Source organism: Nycticebus coucang, chromosome 2 (genome assembly GCF_027406575.1).
Source record: "Nycticebus coucang isolate mNycCou1 chromosome 2, mNycCou1.pri, whole genome shotgun sequence".
Taxonomy (NCBI): domain Eukaryota; kingdom Metazoa; phylum Chordata; class Mammalia; order Primates; family Lorisidae; genus Nycticebus; species Nycticebus coucang.
Window position 1 is genome coordinate 73,616,283 of NC_069781.1, and position 20,957 is coordinate 73,637,239.

At 36.5% G+C, this 20,957-nt stretch overlaps 1 protein-coding gene and 1 pseudogene across 9 annotated transcripts in view; one reads left to right on the forward strand and one right to left on the reverse strand.

The window, feature by feature from the left end:
- Positions 1 to 8,586: 8,586 nt before the first annotated feature.
- Positions 8,587 to 11,467, forward strand: LOC128567231 (60S ribosomal protein L12-like; annotated as a pseudogene).
- Positions 11,468 to 14,084: 2,617 nt separating this feature from the next.
- The window catches only part of JAK2 (Janus kinase 2), a 193,579-nt gene continuing 186,706 nt past the window's right edge, over positions 14,085 to 20,957 (reverse strand). For 7 of the 9 annotated variants that reach the window (XM_053573500.1, XM_053573518.1, XM_053573551.1 and 4 more), the window contains 3 exons: positions 17,097 to 17,214; positions 15,168 to 15,281; positions 14,085 to 14,913 (listed from right to left, as the gene is read on the reverse strand). In XM_053573500.1, the coding sequence (XP_053429475.1) occupies positions 14,806 to 14,913; positions 15,168 to 15,281; positions 17,097 to 17,214 (340 nt within the window). In that variant the 3' untranslated portion in view covers positions 14,085 to 14,805. Of the gene's footprint in view, positions 14,914 to 15,167; positions 15,282 to 17,096; positions 17,215 to 18,519; positions 18,631 to 20,957 lie in introns of those variants that run through there. The other 2 variants (XR_008376443.1, XM_053573544.1) reach the window with 2 other exon arrangements.

Here is a 20,957-nt window from a genome sequence, read left to right on the forward strand (position 1 = left end):
CAGAGTAAACAACCTACAGAATGGGAGAAAATATGTGCAAACTATCCATTGACCAAGGACTAATATCCAGAATCTACAAAGAACTCAAGCAAATCAGCAAGAACAAAACAAATAACCCCATCAAAAAGCGGGCAAATTTGTTAACATCTTCTGCTATTTCTCTTCTCAGGATTTCATAGTTCTCTTCATATAGATCCTTCACATCCTTTGTTAGATATATTCCCAGGTATTTCATCTTCTTTGGAGCTACTTTAAACATCTGTACCTTCATATTAATTTGTAATAAAAAAATGGTGGGCAAAAAACACGAATAGGTTTTTTTTCTAAAGATATACAAATGGCCAATAAACATACGAAAAATGTTCAACATCACTGATCACCAGGGAAATGCAAATTAAACCACAATGAGATATCACTTTATCTCTGTCAGAATAATCATTGTTAAAAAGTCAAAAAATAATAGACACTGAGATGAGTGGCATGAAAAGGGAACACATATACACTGTTGGTAGGACTGCAAATTAATATAGCCTTCTTGGAAAACAGTATGGAGTGTCCTTAGAGAACTAAAAGTAGATCTACCATTCAATTCAGCAATCCCAATACTGGGCATCTATCCAAAGGAAAAGAAGTCATAGATGGAAAAGATATGTGTATTCAAATGTTTATTACAGCACAACTCACAGTTCCAAAGTTAGGGAATTCACCATGAGTACTCAGCCATAAAAAGGCATGAAATAATGTCTTTTGCAACAACTTGGATGGAACTGGAGACCATTATGGTCAATGAAGTATCTCAGGAATGGAAAAAGAAATACCACATGTTTTCACTTATAATTGGGAGCTAAATGATAGGTGTATATAAAATGGTGTAATGGACATTGGAAACTAAGACAGAGGGATGGTGGGAGGGATAAAAAATTGCCTATCAGATACAATATATACTATTCTGGTGATGGGTACACTGAAAACCCTGACTTTAGCATTGTAAGATTCATCCATGTAACAACAAAAAAACCACACTGTACATGTACCCCTCAAATCTATTAAAATAAAAAAAAATAATAGAGGGCAGCACCTGTAGCTCAAAAGAGTAGGGCACCGGCCCCATATGCTGGAGGTGGTGGGTTCAAACCCAGCCCCAGCCCCAGCCAAAAAAAAAAAAACTGAAAAAAAAAAATTAATGGACTTCTGGATGGTATACTGTTGGTAAGTGCTATCAGTCAACACAATCCAATTCTTATCTGCTATTTATCTGTGGGCCACATGCTGCTTGCAGACCTAGGGCTTAAGCACCTTGTTTATGAATCTTAGAATAGTTTTCTTTTTTTTTTTTTATTAAATCATAACTGTATACATTGATATGATCATGGGGCATCATACACTCGCTTCATAAACCATTTGACACATTTTTATCACAGTGGTTAACATAGCCTTTCCGGCGTTATCTCAGTTACTGTGCCAAAACATTTACATTCTACATTTACCAAGTTTCGCAAATACCCCTGTAAGATGCACTACAGGTGTGATCCCACCGATCCCCCTCCCTCTACCCACCCCCTCCCCCTTTCCCACTTCCCCCTATTGTTAAGTTGTAGCTGGGTTATAGCTTTCATGTGAGAGTCCCAAATTAGTTTCATAGTAGGGCTGTGCACATTGGGTACTTTTTCTTCCATTCTTGGGATACTTTACTAAGAAGAATATGTTCCAGCTCCATCCATGTAAACATGAAAGAGGTAAAGTCTCCATCTTTCTTTAAGGCTGCATACTATTCCATGGTATACATATACCACAATTTATTAATCCATTCGTGGATCGATGGGCACTTGGGCTTTTTCCATGACTTAGCTATTATGAATTGGGCTGCAATAAACATTCTGGTACAAATATCTTTGTTATGTTGTGATTTTTGGTCTTCTGGGTATATGCCCAGCAGAGGAATTACAGGATTGAATGGCAGATCTATTTTTAGATCTCTGAGTGTTCTCCATATATCTTTCCAAAAGGAATGTATTAATTTGCATTCCCACCAGCAGTGCAGAAGTGTCCCCTTTTCTCCGCATCCACGCCAACATCTCTGGTCTTGAGATTTTGTGATATAGGCTAGTCTCATTGGAGTTAGATGATATCTCAAAGTAGTTTTGATTTGCATTTCTCTGATGATTAAAGATGATGAGCATTTTTTCATATGTCTGAAGGCCGTGCGCCTGTCTTCTTCAGAGAAGTTTCTCTTCAAATCCCTTGCCCAGCCTGCGATGGGATCCCTTGTTTTTTTCTTGCTGATGCGTTTGAGTTCTCTGTGGATTCTGGTTATTAAACCTTTGTCAGAGTTATACCCTGCAAATATCTTCTCCCATTCTGAGGGCTGTCTGCTTGCTCTGCTTACTGTGTTCTTAGCTGTGCAGAAGCTTTTTAGTTTGATCAAGTCCCAGTAGTGTATTTTTGAAGCTGCTTCAATTGCCCGGGGGGTTCTCCTCATGAAATACTCACCCAGACCAATTTCTTCAACGGTTTTCCCTGCATTCTCCTCTAGTATTTTTATAGTTTCATGTTTTAAGTTTAAATCTTTAATTCAATGAGAGTCTATCTTAGTTAATGGTGAAAGGTGTGGGTCCAACTTCAGTCTTCTGCAGGTTGCCAGCCAGTTCACCCAGCACCATTTGTTAAATAGGGAATCTTTTCCCCACTGAATGTTTTTAATTGGCTTGTCAAAAATCAAATAGCGGTAAGTAGCTGGATTCATCTCTTGGTTCTCTATTCTGTTCGAGATATCTACTTCTCTGTTTTTGTGCCAATACCATGCTGTTTTGATCACTATCAATTTGTAGTAAAGTCTGAGGTCTGGTAGTGTGATTCCTCCTGTTTTGTTTTTATTTCTGAGTAATGTCTTGGCTATTCGAGGTTTTTTCTGATTCCATATAAAATGAAGTAATATTTTTTCAAGATCTTTAAAATATGACAGTGGAGCTTTAATAGGGAGTGCATTGAAATTATATATTGCTTTGGGTAGTATGGACATTTTGATAATGTTGATTCTTCCCAGTCATGAGCATGGAATGTTTTTCCATTTGTTAACATTTTCAGCTATTTCTTTTCTTAGAGTTTCATAGTTCTCCTTATAGAGATCTTTCAGGTCTTTTGTTAGGTAAATTCCCAAATATTTCATCTTCTTTGGCACTACTGTGAATGGGATAGAGTCCTTAACTGCTTTTTCAATTTGACTGTTGTTGGTGTATATAAAGGCTACCGATTTATGAATGTTGATTTTGTAACCTGAGACGCTGCTGTATTCCTTGATCACTTCTAGGAGTTTTGTAGTAGAGTCCCTAGTGTTTTCCAGATACACAATCATATCGTCTGCGAAGAGCGAGAGTTTGATCTCTTCTGACCCTATATGGATACCCTTGATCGCCTTTTCTTCCCTAATTGTGGTGGCTAAAACTTCCATTACAATGTTGAAAAGCAATGGAGACAATGGGCAGCCTTGTCTGGTTCCTGATCTCAGTGGAAATGATTCCAATTTAACTCCATTCAATATGATATTGGCTGTGGGTTGCTGTAGATAGCCTCTATCAGTTTAAGAAAAGTCCCTTCTAGACCAATTTTCTTGAGTGTTCTGATCATGAAGGGATGCTGAATATTATCAAAAGCTTTTTCTGCATCAATCGAGAGAATCATATGGTCTTTGTTTTTTAATTTGTTTATGTGCTGAATTACATTTATAGATTTACGTATATTGAACCAGCCTTGAGACCCTGGGATAAAACCGACTTGGTCATGATGTATAATTTGTTTGATGTGTTGCTGGATTCTGTTTGTTAGGATCTTGTTGAATATTTTTGCATCTATATTCATTAGTGATATTGTTCTATAATTTTCTTTTCTTGTTGGGTCTTTTCCTGGTTTGGGGATCAGGGTGACGTTTGCTTCATAGAACGTGTTGGGTAGTCTTCCTTCTTTTTCTACCTTTTGGAACAGGTTGAGTAATATAGGTACTAATTCCTCTTTAAAGGTTTGGTAGAATTCTGACATGAAACCATCTGGTCCCGGGCTTTTCTTTTTAGGGAGGTTTTGTATAGTTGATGCTATTTCTGAACTTGATATGGGTCTGTTCAACATTTCCACTTGATTCTGGTTAAGTCTTGGAAGGTGGCGTGCTTCCAAGTATTGGTCTATTTCCTTCAGATTTTCATATTTCTGAGAATAAAGTTTCTTGTAATATTCATTAAGGATTTTTTGGATTTCTGATGAGTCTGTGGTTATTTCGTCTTTGTTGTTTCTGATTGATGATATTAGAGATTTCACTCTTTTTTTCCTGATTAGGTTGGCCAGAGGTTTATCAATTTTATTGACCTTTTCAAAAAACCAGCTTTTTGATTTATTGATCTGTTGCATTATTCTTTTGTTTTCAATTTCATTTAATTCTGGTCTAATTTTTGTTATTTCTTTTCTTCTACTGGGTTTGGGGTTGGAATGTTCTTCCTTTTCCAGTTGCGTGAGATGTCCCGTTAAGTTGTTAACTTCCTCTCTTTCCATTCTCTTGAGGAAGGCTTGCAGTGCTATAAATTTCTCTCTTAGAACTGCCTTTGTGGTGTCCCAGAGGTTCTGATAGTTTGTACCTTCATTGTCGTTTTGTTCCAAAAAATTGGCGATTTCTTTCTTAATCTCATCTCTGACCCAGCTATCATTCAGCATAAGGTTATTTAACTTCCATGTTTTTGTATGGGTATGCAGATTCCTGTTGTTACTCAATTCAAGTTTTATTCCATGATGGTCCGAGAAGATGCATGGAATAATTTCTATTCCTTTAAATTTACTGAGGTTAGACTTGTGACCTAAAATGTGGTCAATTTTGGAGTAAGTTCCGTGGGCTGATGAGAAGTATGTGTATTCAGTTTTGTTGGGATGAAATGTTCTGTAGATGTCTGCTAAATCTAAATATTGGATGGTTAGGTTTAAATCTAAGATTTCTTTGCTCAGCTTCTTTCTGGAGGATCGATCCAACACTGCCAAGGGAGTGTTGAAATCTCCGACGATTCTGGAGCTGGAGGAAATCAAGTTACTCATGTCTGTTAGAGTTTCTCTTATAAACTGAAGTGCATTCTGGTTGGGTGCATAGATATTAATAATTGAGATCTCATCATATTGAGTATTACCCTTAACAAATATGAAGTGACCATTCTTGTCCTTCCTTACTTTTGATGGTTTAAAGCCTACTGTATCTGCAAATAAAATTGCAACACCTGCTTTTTTCTGGTTACCATTTGCCTGAAATATGGATGACCATCCTTTCACCCTGAGTCTGTATTTGTCTTTTAAGTTGAGATGTGACTCTTGTATGCAACAAATATCTGGCTTGAGTTTTTGTATCCAGTCAGCTAACCTATGCCTCTTTAGAGGACAGTTTAAGCCATTCACATTGATGGAGAGTATTGATAAGTCTGGTGGAATTTTGGGTATCGAGTTTTTCAAAAGTCCAGTGGACATTTTTAATCCTTTCGCCAGTGTGGAAGTTGGAGTTTGATCCGAAGTTTCTGAGTGAGTTTACTTTTGTGGTATAGGATTGGGTTGGTCATTGTGGAGGATAGGTCTGAGAACATCCGAAGAGCTGGTTTACTTATGGCAAATTTTTTCAACATATGAATGTCATTGAAGTATTTAATTTCTCCATCATAGATGAAACTCAGTTTAGCTGGATACAAGATCCTGGGTTGAAAGTTTTTTTGCTTTAGGAGATTAAAAGTTGATGACCAGCCTCTTCTTGCTTGAAAAGTTTCAGCAGAGAGATCTGCAGTTATTCTAATATTCTTACCTTTGTACGTTATAGTTTTCTTTCGCCGGGCTGCTTTGAGAATCTTCTCTTTCATGTTAACTTTAGTGAAGCTAATTATGATATGTCTGGAGGATGACTTATTGGGGTTGAATCGTGCTGGGGTTCTGAAGCTGTCTGCTATCTGAATTTCAGATTCTCTAGGCATGTCTGGAAAATTTTCTTTCATAATTTCATGCAGAAGGGCCTCTGTGCCCTCGGAGGCCACTTCATCGTTCTCAGAAATTCCTATAATCCTTATGTTGCTTTTTTCCGAATTATCTGAGAGTTCTCTGAGTGAGTGATCCATTTTTGCTCTCCATTTCTCTTCCTCTTTGAGAGATTGGGAGCGTTCGAAGACTTTATCTTCAATGTCAGAAATCCTTTCTTCTGCTTGCTCCATTCTGTTACTGAGGGATTCTACTGTATTTTTCATATCTTTGAGGGCTGTAAGTTCTTGCTTCAGTGTGTCTAAGTATTTGGTGGTTTTGTCTTTAAATTCGTTAAATTCTTGAGACAATTTTTTAATTTCTCCCGAATTCCTAATTCCATTTTATTAATCTTGTCTGCAATCCAAATTCTGAATTCTATTTCTGACATCTCAGCCAGTTGTTTATGAATGGGATCTTCAATCACATCTGCCGTATCTTTTCTTGGGGGGGTTGATCTATTCTGGTTATTCTTGTTACCAGAGTTTTTCCACTGATTCTGCCCCATGGTTATTTTACTCCCTTTGGTTTTTCCCCTGGGGTTTTATCGAGGGACTGTACAGTGTTGTGGCCTGAGAAACTGAGGCCCTGTCTGGTGTGGTGGAGCAAAGTGGTTCTGTCTTGCTTTCAGCTGGTTTCTGTTCAATCCTATTGCAACTTCTACTCTGGCTTGAAGTCTCAGCTGTGTGGAAAAATCAGCAATTAAGTCACCCCGCCTGCCCACCTCTGGCCCCAGTTGGAAAAGGAGAATCAAACCTTCCTACAATTGCACACCCAGGGCACCGCCTGAAAAGTCCTCAGTCTATTAGCCCAGTTCAAAAGGTCCAAATCAACTGTCTCAATCGGCACTTGTCTCGGGTGGGAGAGTTCAAGAGGTCTCTGGGAACTGTATCACAGGTGCCTGGTGACTCCTCTGACACGGCTCACCCCAGTGCAGCGTGGAGTCAGGAGGAGCCACCCAGCAAACAGAGCAGTCTAGGATGGTTGACGTCTCCTTCCCCACTTTGCCCCTCCGTCGGACCCAGTCACTGGTATCTCTGCAGATGGCTAACCCAGTTGCCTGCAGTGAACAGACACTCCAGGGGTTTGCACCTGCCTGAATCTCAAGGAAGTCTGCCAGGCCCCCCGCAGACTGCCGCTATCTAGCAGGAGGAGATGGGGCCTGACATCTTTGAGTGTTTGATGCAGGTGATGGGAAGGAGGTGTTCACTCAGGCTTAGCCCTGTCCCTGATGGATGCTGCTAACAGAACAGAACAGAACAGAACAGACAACTTTGCAGGGTTCTTTCTCTGTTCCTGTCGAAATCGCCTACAGAAGATGGGCTGTTTTGAGTTCAAACGTCTTTGCTGCTGGAGATTTGCGTCCGAACACCTCTCTGGGTCGGCTCCTCCTTGGAAGCTTCCCGGGTTTGTGAGCCGTGTCAGGAAATCCCCCGCTCACCGGTGGCCTCCTCTGGTTGCCCAGGGAGACAGGGGGTGTGGCCTCAGAATATCCAGAAGTGAGCATTCTGCCGTTAAAAAAAAACGGCTGTTGATCTACCTCCAGGGAACTGCTGCTCTGGTGTGGGCACTCAGGCGACCCTTTTCTCCTCTGTCTGGCACCCCAGAGTCAGCACTGAGCGGCCGCAGTTTGTGCTGGGTCCACACCCCTCAAGAGATCCCCCAAGAATCAGAACTCTTGGGGGAGGGGCCCCCAGTCCCCGATTGGGAGTGGGGGGGGGGAAGCTAGAGTTTCATTCAGTTTTACGCAACACTACGGCCCGGGAGGGCTCCTGCACTGCACCGCAGGGAAGTGCCGCCAAGGCTTGATTTCCCCTCAGCAGAGTGCCCTCTCCTCGCTCACGTGTCCCAGAGTCAGCGCTGACCTGACGCAGCTCAGGCACTGTGCACTCCCCTCGAGAAATCACCCAAGGATCCGAACTCCTGGGGGATAGGCCCTCAGACCCCGAGTGAGAGTAGGGGCTCTCAGCTCTCAGCGGGGAAGCTAGAGTCTTATTCAGTCTTGTGCCCCGTAATGTTGCCCGGGGAGGGTTGCTGACTGCACTGCAGGGAAGTGCCGCGAGGCGTGACTTCCCCTCAGCCCGGTGCCCTCTCCTCACTCGCGCGCCTCAGACTGGTCAATGCTGACCAGTCAATGCTGACCAGTCGCAACTCGGGGACTGTCCACTCCCCTTGAGAAATCACCCAAGGATCTGAACTCCTGGGGGACAGGCCTCCAGACCTCAGTGGGCAGGAGGGGAGCGCCGGGGATTCAGGGTTGCCGGCAAAGGATTCCCAAAGTTTTATTCAGTTTTATGCCCGGCAGGAGAACGCCACAGCACCCCAGTAGGGGAGGTAGGTCCAGTTTTTAGAAGGTCTCTCCCTGGAGTGTAGTGGGAGGGCCTTTAATTTCTGCCCGCTTGTTCAATTGTGGGGCTCTTGAGCCGGTCTCATGGGGGAGGGGGACTCCCGTCCGCTTGGTGGTGGATTTTGTACCTTTTGTTTGCGTCCTTGTGATCACAGCTTGCCTCAGCGGTGTTGATGTGCGTTCTTCAACTTTCTCTCTTGGTGAGGCCTAAGTCCACCAGGATACTTACTAAATTCCTGTCCCTTAAGTCTCCTTCTGGACGGGAGCCTCTGTTGAAAGCTGGCTTCAGTCCACCATCTTGTCTCCCCTCAGAATAGTTTTCCTTACAGTTATTAAAGAATTAAGTTACTTGTTCTAATAATAAAGATGAAATCTTTGGCCAGTCATGGTGGCTCATGCCTGTAATCCTAGCATTCTTGGAGGCAAGAGGACTGCTTGAAGCCAAGAGTTTAAGACTACCCGGAGCAAGAGTGAGACCCTCATCTCTATTAAAAAAATAGAAAAATTAGTCCTAACGACTACAAAGGCTGAGGCAGGAGGTTTAGTTGAGCCTAGAGTGAGGTTGCAGTGAGCTATGATGACACCACTGCACACTAGTAGGGCACAGGGCAAGACTATTGACTTTGTTTCACCAAGGGAAAAAAAAAGTCTTCGATTCTGCAAACTACTTTCCAATCAAAAATTTAGGTGTCTTGCTTTTTTAGCATGGAGGAGGCCACAGTGCAACTTTCATCCCATAGGAGCTGCCTCCACCATGCCACCTAAGTTCAACCCCAATGGGATCAAAATTGTGTACCTGAGGTGAGCCATAGTGAAGTTGGTGCCATATCTACCTTGGCCCCCAAGATCAGCCCCCTGTGTTTGTCTCTAAAAACGGTTGGTGATGACATTGCCAAGATAACCAGTGACTAAAAGGGTCTGAGGATTACAGTGAAACTGACTATTCAGAACAGATAGGCCCAAATTGAAATGGTATCTTCTGCCTCTACTCTAATCATCAAAGCCCTCAAAAAACCACCAAGAGACAGAAAGCAGAAAAACATTAAACAACGGAAATATCACTTTTGATGAGCTGGTCAACATTGCTAGACAGATACAGTACCAATCTTTAGCTAGAGAACTCTCTGGAACCATTAAAGAGATCCTGGAGAAAGCCCAGTCCATGGGCTGCATTGTTGATGGCTGCCACCCTCATGACATCATAGATGACATCAACAGTTGTGCTGTGGAATACCCAGCTACTTAAAAAGTACAAGGGAAAATGTTTCAATAAAGGAACATTTGACACCTCCCCCGCAAAAAAATTTTGGTGTCTCAAACATTATTAAGTACATAAAAATAATAAATTTTGTGCTAACATACTTAAAATTAATAGCCATAAAAATTAATTGTTCCATCAACAAAACCTTTAAGCAGAGAAAAAAGTATTTGTCTTTTCAAGTTAAGTGTTCTACTAGGTATTTTCATAATTGAGTGCCTTAATGTTAGATTTACCTTTCTTGTTTTGTTTTTATTTACTTTAGTATCTTTGATTTAATTTCTACTGTTTTTAATTTCAGTAAATAATCTCCAACTCATAAACTTAAAGCTATATGCTACTAGGAAATTTATACTCTGAGATTCTATAAAATATACTCCAAGTATTTTTATTTATTTTTTTGAGACAGAGACTCGAGCTGTCACCCTGGATAGAGTACTGTGGTGTCATAGCCCACAGCAACCTCCAACTCAGGCTCAAGCAATCCTCTTGCTTCAGTTTTTCTATTTTTAGTAGAGACAGGGTCTCACTTTTTGCTCAGGCTAGTCTTGAACTCGTGAGCTCTAGCAATCCACCTGTCTTGGCCCCCCAGAGTGCTAGGATTACAGGTGTGAGCTACTGTGCCCAGCCTAAGTATTTAGAGGACTTTCAACTTTTTCATTAAAAATACTATCTATTTAGCCCAGCTCAATTATAATCGCCAAGATGTGGAAACAACTAAATGGATTAACAAAGTGGTATGTGTATGTATATTAACAAACTGGTATATGTATGTATATTCAGCCGTAAAAAAGACGGTGACTTTACATCTTTTGGATTGACTTGAATGGAGCTAAAACACTTTGTTCTTTGTAAAGTTCACAAGAATGGAAAAGCAAATATTCAATGTACTTAATATTAATATGAAGCCAGTAGATGATCTAATTTATGCCTACAGAGAAGAAAAACTCATTTCCTGTTGGGTGAAGGGACAACAAAGGAAAAAGGAGAGGGGAAGAAGGGGGAATTGGTGAGCTCCCCTTAATGGGCACAATGTAGGGATGTATAGCACATCTTTTGAATGTGGGATACAACTATAAGACAGACTCTATCTAACAAACTCAAATATTGTGAACTGGTTCTTTGTACCCTCGCATTAGCCTGAAATTTAAAAAAAAAGAAAAACAATGCCATCCACTTAATTATCTTTTTATGTGTATGAAAAGCACTTAAGTATTTCATGTATGCATACACCTGTATTTGAAAAAGATAACAGATTAAAGGCCAGGCACAGTGGCACATGCCTGTAATCCTAGCACTCTAGGAGGCAAAGGCAGATGGATTCCCCGAGTTCAGGAGTTTGAAACCAGCCTGAGCTAGAGTGAGACCCCATCTCTGAAAATAGCTAGGCATTGTGATGGGAGCCTAAGAGTTTGAGGTTGCTGTGAGCTATGAGGCCACAGCATTCTACTGAGGGCGACAAAGTGCAACTCTGTCTTGGTAAAAAAAAAAAAAAAAAAAAAAAGGTAATTGATTAACAAATATTTCCATTGTTTACTTTGTTTTTAGCACTTGATTTGATAAGGTTTTAATATCTGTAACTGATAACTTGCCTTCTCAGCTGCCTATCTTACAATCTGCCTGCTATACCATTTTTACATACTGCCTCAATCTAATTATTAATGCTATTTACCAATAGTTTGGATCTAAAAGCTATGCTTCTATCTGTTCACACTAATCAAAGATAACTGATTTGGCCTCTATAAACAGCTATAGGAGTGCTTTTTCTACCATTTATCTTCCTACTCCAGGCATTAAAATCAAATCTATTCACAGAATCTAAAAACAAGGATAACCAAAGCAGGGACTTTTAGAGCTCTTATGGTAAAAATCTATTACAGTTTAATTCAAAGTAAAATGTTAAGTAGTTTGTTATGTAAGTAAGAGCCTTATAATGGAAAGATGATCATTAATGGCTTTTAAAGCTGCATTAGTAAAGATGGGTGCTTTAATTAGAGATAAGCTTTTCCTTATAAATTTGAAAGAAAAGAATGAACCATAGTTAGACCAACAAAGCAATGTCATCTTGCATAAGCAAAACTGAAATTAATTTTTCACCTAAGAACATACTACATGTATAATAAAGCAAAATAAAATTGGTAAGATTATAGAAATGTTTTAATATTTAGTTGTATATATGCATTTTACTCACAAGCTGATTAATGTGAAAAGTTAAAGCTATATGATATGTATATTATATGAATTTGATTAATGTGAAAGTTTTTCAGTTCTTTCTGTCATTTTGAAATTTAATGTCCCTGTCAGAATCATGAAACACTCAGCATCTAGTTATCTTGAAATTAAGCCCAACCAACTAAAATCTGAGGAGGGAACATGAAGTATTTTCTGATAATCTGCTTTAATTTTTTTCTTAAATAAAATAAAGATTATCTCATATAGCCTATGTAATCCTATATAGTCTTTCATGTGGATAATCCTGCTGACTTACACTTACTGTTATTATTTATTCTGGTATAGCAAATTCAAAGATCCTTAGTAAATTATGCTGAAAAATTAGAGGAAGTTTCATTGGAAGCAATTTGAATACAAGTTAGAATGGATACAGTCATGTTCATAGGTAGCACAGTAGTTGACAGCAGTCTTGGGAAGCCTTTCTTAAAAACTGGAAGGCAAGTTTACTATTATAAAAGTGCTCCCATTTCTTCGGTTAGGTGACAATACAAAGAAAATAGCTTCAGAATATTTATTACATTCAATAATTCAATTTCATAGAAACATGCTAAAAGCACAGGGAAGAAATTAACATCATCTCAATAAGTTAAGCAAATAATGCCACCCCATGAAAAATAGCTCCCCAGATATAGAACTGTAGGTATTTTCTAATGTCTACTGCATAATAAAACTATTTAAATAAAATTCAAGTATCAGAAGTTATAGTTGTGATAAAAATTCCACTTGACTTTAAAGCAGGAATGTTGGGTTACAAGAACATTCTTCCAGAACAAATTATAGTGTTATTGGCAGCATATGTAAGTAGCATGAAAAAGTGTTTCATTTCTCAAGCAAATACCCACAGAAGTAGGGAATTTTTATATAAAGACGACATAACTTAATATACTGGAATATTTACAGAATTCTAAAAAAAACCTTTACCTTCATTTCCGAAATATATTAATTGAAGGAACATTTTGGCATTAACTGGAGCAACAATTACTTACCTATTTCTTGTACAGAACCAGCTGAACAGCTGCAAGGTTAGTTTCCTATTGTGTGCAGTCAGAATCAAAATTGACAACAACTCAACCCCTTAATGAAAAAGAAGTCTCTTGAAAACTTAGAATTTTTATAATACAATAGTCATCCCACTCTAAAAACTTTAGGAATGTGTATGTAGGATTCTTTACCTAAAATGAAAAGATGAAAACACTAAAATATCATAGCTTGTTTTTGAAAAGAAAATTTTAAAGACCTTTAAAATTTAAAATTTAAGTACACACTTAAGTTTTAATATGAAAACCTGAAATCAAGCATGTTATATGGCATGCTACTATTTCCATTGAAAAGTAGTACAATGTTGAAGATCTCTTAAGTACAGATACTTGGAGTCTTTAGAAATTAAATAAAAATATCTCACCAAAATGTCTACTAGAAATCTTATTTAAAATTTAATATAGTGTCGTTTCAGATGATTTCTGCATTGGGTTAACTACTAAAATTCCTTAAATACAAGGAAATGTAAAAAAGCTTTCTGCCCTTCCTTCCCTTCAACCCCAAATCAGAAGTCTAAGGACACGTTTAAAAAAATAGCATATACCACCAAAAATAAAGAAACCATTTTCTTTTTAACCAAAATACCAAGTATTTTAAACTTTGTATGAATAACACACATGAAAACCCCACCATATTTTATTTTAGGGATGGTATCTAAAACCATTTAGGGAGTAGTACTAAAACAAATGACAACAATAAACAACCCTTTTTACTTAATTGAAAAATGTGTGCGCTCTCATTTTTCTTAAAGATATACATTATGAATTTTCTAATGGTATTCTTGAATAAAATTAACAAGCATACTTTTCTTCACCAATTTACCTATTTCCCCCTTGTATGTGTCTTTCTCACAAAAGAAAATAAATCTCTTCTATGACTACAGTACAGAGTTCTGAAATCTCTCAAATACAGTTTTTAGAAAAAATAATTCCTAACCCACTATGCATCTTAATGAGCTTACACATTTTAAAAACAATCTATTTTTATGGCTTATGCTTCAATTTAATTCATAGGTCCAGGACTGAAGAATATTACTGGCAGTCAATAGCTCAAGGGATGATAATACTCCTGCATTCTTAATCATGAAATTTTAAAAGAAAACCATTCATTTAGTCTTAGAAAAATTTTGAGATAGTTCTATTTAAAAAACACATTCACCACAAATAGATACATGGGAAACAAATAAGAAAATAGATTATTATATCTTTGTAAGCTCGTTCCATTTCAGAATGTAATCTTAATTAGGGTTAGGGAAATTTCCTCTACAAATAAAACTAGACATTTGTTCCCTTTTCTTTAAAAATATTTACAGTACATAAAACTAAGAGCTAAAAGTATACACCTGCTTATATTGCTGGCCAGTGATAAAGATGAACAAGGACACAAAGGTGCTTATTCAATTATCTGAGCATCTTAGTTTGTATAGTGAAATTATATATCAGCTATGAAAAAATTAGAAAAAATTATTAATTAACACTAGTCCTTGTGTAAAACATCACACAAGGTTCCAAGGTATTATCTATCCATTACAGTAAAAACTGTATATATATATTTTCTGTGCATCTTTAACATTATAAAATTTACATTATTATTTTTTCACTTCTCAAAAAGCTGAGTTGAAAAAAAGTCTGTTTTCTTCTTTTGCTAGAGAAGGGTGAAGTAGCTGATAATTAATGTTCAAGAAACTTTGAGCAAAATTCCTTGCTAAGAACTTTACTTTCCTTTACCAGTGGCTTGGTGAATAAAAGTCACTCAAGTTTGAAAGTTTTGAGTAGATAGTTCACATCTTTGCTGGCTACCATCATGACTTAGGTAATAATGATATATGTAATAACTGTCCACAACAATATGAAGTACAAAATTTTTCCTGTAAGTCTACTTTGGTTTGGTCTCAGAATGAAGCTCATTTCTTTCATCCAGCCATGCTGTCCCTTATTTGATCCACTCGAAGGGCTAGGTCCCTGAAGGAGGGACGTTGATTTACATTATTGTTCCAGCATTCTGTCATGATCATATAAATCTGTAAAGTAGAAAATATCAAAATTATAGTGAGCACTAAATGCCATCTTTTAATTGGTGGAATTGTGTATCTGAAATTCCCACTTAATTTTACTACACAAAGTATATGTCATAGCCTATGTCTGATCCATAATCATCGGTTTATACTATTTACCTAAAAGCTCAGCAAATTAAATTTCAGAAAGTGATCTGAAATTCTGAGTAAAAAGGAAAAGAAAATGCATAGTTACTATGAATGAAAACGTTTTTTGTTACCTCGTCTGGGCATCCATCTGGTCTTGGTAATCGTCCATTATTCTTTAGAAGCTCTATCAAATGGAACACAATCATCTGTCCTTGTTTGTCATTGCCAATCATACGCATAAATTCCTGAAACACAAATCCACTTTCAATTAGGGTTTTTGTTTTTTGTTTTTTTTTTGCAGTTTTTGGCCAGGGCTGGGTTTGAACCTGCCACCTCTGGCATATGGGGCCGGTGCCCTACTCCTTTGAGCTATAGGCGCTGCCCTCAGTTAGTTTTTTTGTATACTTAATTTGAAGTGGATTTCTTCCTCAATTTCTTCCAGTAAATGTGAAAATTTCAGTATATATATTTTTACATATAAGCATTTATATATAAAATATTTTTGTACATTTTAGGGAAAAAGCTGGTTTTTCAAACTTATTGACTGATAAATGAGAAACTTCTTAAATGTCATTTCCATAACTTTAAGAAACTGAACAAGAATTCTCTGAGTAGGGCTCAAAACACACGAAGTAAACACATACTTACTTTGAGTTTTACATTATAATACATTTCAGCTGAAATAAAATTTTGAACATAAAAGAGGACCTAAGAAAGTGAAGAATGAATATGTAGACCTAAATGCAATGGAGAGAAAACTTTCTAATGTCAGAAGTTCACAAAGTCTGACTTATAATCTAGGGCTATATTTATAACACACATCATTCATTTGCAATACATAAAGCTCTTATAAATTGGTAAGAAAAATTTCCAGTATACATATAGGTAAAACCCAGAGGAAACAATTTACACACACATATATTTACTCCACACACCCAACAAACATACACCCCATCATACTAATGAGAGAAATGCAAATTAAAATATATTCAACTTGCCTATCAATTTAGCAAAACTGCATAAAAATATAATGACGAATAGCAAGTAGTGAATGGTGAAATGTACACCCCATGCACTGCTATTGAGATGTAATCTACTCCAGCTTTTCTGGAAAGCATTTTGAAATAATCAAAAATCTTCAAAATAGTTTATAACCTTTTACTAATTCCTCTATTTTAAAATAACCAGAAATAAACATATTTATGTATAATGATGTTCACTATGTCCATTGAAGTGTTACTTAAAATACTGAAAAACTAAAAATGATTGTCCAGATATATATATCCTTACGATAGAATGCTATTCAGCACTTAGAAATGATACTTGCTATAAAAATTTCTAATACAGTAAATACCACACTATAATATTTAATGAAATACCAGGAAAGCAAACTGCACAGTATGACCTTAATTTTATAAAATACACAGATGGTGCCAAAAAAACGTATATATAAGAATGAAAAAACCTGTATGAACATTGTTGTACTCAGTGTTTACCAACAGCATTTGTTACCTAGCATATTGTATCTTGTATCTCTTGTAATTGCAGAAGTCAATGTTATTTAAGTATGATGATGTTCATACAGTTTTTCTCATTCTTAAAATTTGTATACATTTTTTGGGAACTTTTATATATATATAATAAAAAGACTCCGGGAAGAAAGCATACTATAATATTAAAATGATAGTTATCTCTGAGTAATTGCATTAGAAGTAAGCATTAGAAGTTAAGTTTCATTTTTAATATTTTCCATATTAAAAACCTACAATGAACAGGAAACAGGTAAAAGGCTTATTTTAACTTAGCTGATAATTCCTAGAATGAATGAGCTTATGGATTTATTAAAAAGAATATTAAGAGAATATATTAAATAGTGGTCTAATACCTCCTTTTTAAAAATTCAGAGTAAGTTTGGGGTTATTTTGTTGGCTTTTGCCTTATAAGTAAGCAATAAGAGGCTCTAAAATGAACTCTACGTTTATTATTCTTTGAATAAAGCCTTTCTCATGTTAAAAAAAAAAAAAAAACAAAAACAAAAAGTGAGTAAAAAGCACACTGACCGCTGGTGGACTTTTACTTTTCTCAATATATGTGAAAAGTTCATACAGAACCACTCCAAAGCTCCAAACATCTGAGGCCACAGAAAATTTGCTCTCTGTCAGTGATTCTGGAGCATACCTGTAATATATGCAAAGTATTTACGAGACAGTTACTTGATGTACCAACTTGGTTTTACCTGCAAATCACTGTATTTAAAAAACAAGGTATAGAGAAAAGAATTAACAGAGCAGGCCTGAGGCTGTTATGCTCAGAAGGGCCTCCTTGCAATGCTGACACTTTGCTGGCACATGGGAACCTAGGAGGGGTCCACAATTCCATAAATGATATAAGTGACTCACTATGCTTATTAGATTGTTTGCACAAACAATAAGGTTTATGCTAACATCTGCTTTCCTTCTGGGAGTCTGGGATTTTGGTATATGCCAGGCAGAATGTGCCTATGCAAACAGTCCCAATAAAAATCTTGGGAAGGAAGCCTCTAATAAGCTTCCCTGGTAACATTTCACACATGTTGCTGCAATTCATTTGTTGGAGAATTAAGCTTGTCCCACACACACTTCACTGAGATAGGCTCTTAGAATTTTGTGCTTGGTTTCCTCCAGGATTATCCTGTATACTTTCTCCCTTTGCTGATATTGTTTTGTATTCTTTCCCTGGAATGAATCATTGCCATCATTATGGCTATATGCTGTGTCCTGGGGAATCATCCCACAAATCCTTAAACCTGGGGATGGATTTGGGAACTTCTGAAAGAAAGATAACTAAAATCCAAAGAAATTTATTATAATATTCATAAGCAGCACTAGAGTTAACTGCAAAGTACCTTCTAAGAACTGAAAAGTAAGGTGCTCTTTGCAAGTTAATTTTTATGAATCCAGGTAAGTATCATGGAGGAAAAAAAATGGCTTCTGGGCTGGAGCAAGACTTGTTAATTAGAAGGGGGGTGATAATGAGAGGAAGCACAGAGAGAAATGATGTCATTGCTCACTCAAAGCATTAACACTATCCAAGGAAGAGTTTTGGTTAATGGGTTGTGAATATCATTGTTCCACTGCTAAATTTATCTTTATTATAGAGATGGCTACAGAGATATCTGTTTTAGATCTTTGAGTTTAAAAATATGAATTATATAAATTTAATCTCTCCTCAAAATCTAATGTAAGCTTCCTTTTTTCCACAAATCAAGGTCTTAATGACCTCATGCTACTGAATTTCTGTGGTACTAATAGTCTGTACTAAACAATTAAACAAGTATCTAATGTTATATTCCTTCCATATTTTGCTTTTAAAAAACTTTATATGTCTAAAGAATATAGAAAGTGAGAAAATACACTTAACCAAGAAGTGATCAAACAAACTTTAGGTAAATACTTATGTTATTTTAAAAAGTATATTAGTTTTATACCAGAAGGGGAAGGTAATTTCCTTGAAGACAGCACTATTCCCTCTCCCCTTACAAAATATTTTTCTTCCTCTTGTTTTCATGGTAGAATTCTTTGTAGTTTCCCCCTCATCTCCACAGCTTTTTTCTATCTGTTCCATCATTTATGTAATGGTAAGTACGAATAAAAAGGAAAAAAAAAACTTAATTCTCTCTGTTAAAAAATAAGAAGAATGATTCTTTTTTTCTTAGAGCATTTGAAAAGCTTATAATTATAAATTCTCTGTCAATTTAAACTATGTGTAAGTATTTTTAAGAGCTCTTGTTTAAAAGCCTCTTGCCCAGCCTTATACCCCAGAAATATCTTTCTCAAGAACCTGTAACTATCTATCTGGAATATAATCAAGGAGGAGAGCACCCTACCTCCCAGTTGCTGTGGGAGAGTGGAAGCCTAACTTCTGCAAAAGTCTCTTTCCAAGCTGCAAAACCATCTCCTGTCATGAAGATATGAAAAGTGCATTTTTCCTGTGTATGAAGCCAATTAGCTAATTTAGATGGCCACAGGATGAACTGTGTGTAACAAAAAGTATTGTCAACTTCTCCTACTTGAGTAGCAGTTAATGTTTGTCCTGAGAACTTGTATGTAATGGGTTATAAGTGCTTGGCCACATAAAAAGGAAAATCTTTTGATCACCTATTTTAATCTTCTAAAGGTCTCACCTGTTATTAATTATACTATCAGACTGGCAACACCTGAATTTTGGAGGGCACACAATCAAACCATCGCACTGCTCATTCCTTTCCCAGTCCTAATTATTCTTATTCTGTGTTTGTCTTGTGATTATGCCATTCACTTTCAAGCCTCTGATCCTCTTTGCTCTTCTCTACCACTTCATGGAAAGCCCTTCCTCTTGTCTTGTCTGGCAAACTCCTACTAATCAATAGTTGAAATGTCATCTCTTAGTTGTTCTCTATGGTTGACTTAAGCCCAAACTAGAATTACCTGTACTCCTATGTTTTTCCATTATCTTAATTGTTGTACTTATACACTGATTTGCAATGATTTGGTTATACATTTGACTTTTCCTAAATTATGAGCTCTTAAAGGGAAGGAATTAGGGTTAGTGGACCTGTCAGGTGAATTTGTTTGCCATATCAGATTTTTCCTTTTGGTTCAGCCTTCCTACGACAGGATAGTCCTTTTTTTCTGATGCTAATCTTACCTTCTTATCCCAAGCACTTTGTGTGGTATTTGGAGCACAGTAGGTACTTAATAAATATTTATTAAATTGTAATCATTAAGTATGCCCAAATCACTCTATCTTCATACATAGGTCACTACAAAGTTTTGAGACAGACTGTGTTATAGTCCATTATTTCACTTTGAAGAAACACAGTCGACAGTTTCAATTTGCTTGGCTTATCAGCTTCATTTGTTTCCATCCATGCAGATTTTACCTTCCTTGATTTTTGTGTATCTCAAAACTTTCATAATGGCCCATGTATAAGGAACATTTATTGATTGCCAGCTAATTCCACTTAATTTTTTAAATTTCTCATTCTAGCTAGAAAAAAATAAAATTCATGTTTCACTTAGATAAGACCAATGCATATGATCATATTTTGATAACTCTTATTTTTTTAGTTTCACTCACACCCTAAAAATAATTAGAAGATGGTAATGCTAATGATGATTATGAAGACATTCCTTAAATTCTTTTTAATGTTAAAAGAAATTGCAAACCTACATTAATTAGAGAAAAATGAATAACCATGTACCTATCACTAAACTCAACTCATTGCCCCTTTTGTTTCATATATTACTTCACACGTCTGCCCCAATGGAATTATGTAAAGTGAATCCCAGACATAGTAGTATTTCAACCATAATTATTCAGGATGCATCTCTATAGGATAAGGGTTCCTTAAACACATTCATAACAGCCTTGTAAGTTACTTTTCTGTGGAAATAATCAATTTGTTCTAAATCACTAGTGCTTTCTTACCTATTTCTTTCTGGACTAACAATTTGCAATAGTGAGGGTTAATTGTAAAATTTACAGATACCAATTAAAAGAAGATAATTAGCACATACAGATGATCCATGAACTTAGCAGTAAAAACTGAATAGTCTCTGTATTTCTAATAATTCTGAAAAATTTTATAAAATATTTATAAATTAAGTTATAAATTATAAGTGTGTTATATTGTTTATATTAGTAATTCTAACCTTCTCATCATATATCCAGAATATAAATAAAACACACTCAACTGAAATAAAGAAGACCCCAAATCCCTCTTTTAAAACCAACATCTGACTCAAATATCTTAACAGTGTAATTTTAATATATGAAGAAACCAGAATTAAAATCTATGTGGAACATTTACAAAACCAAAACATTGAATATAATTATACCAAGTCATCCCTAGAAAACAAATGTGGCATAAACAAATGAAGGCATAAAAAAAGAAAACTCTG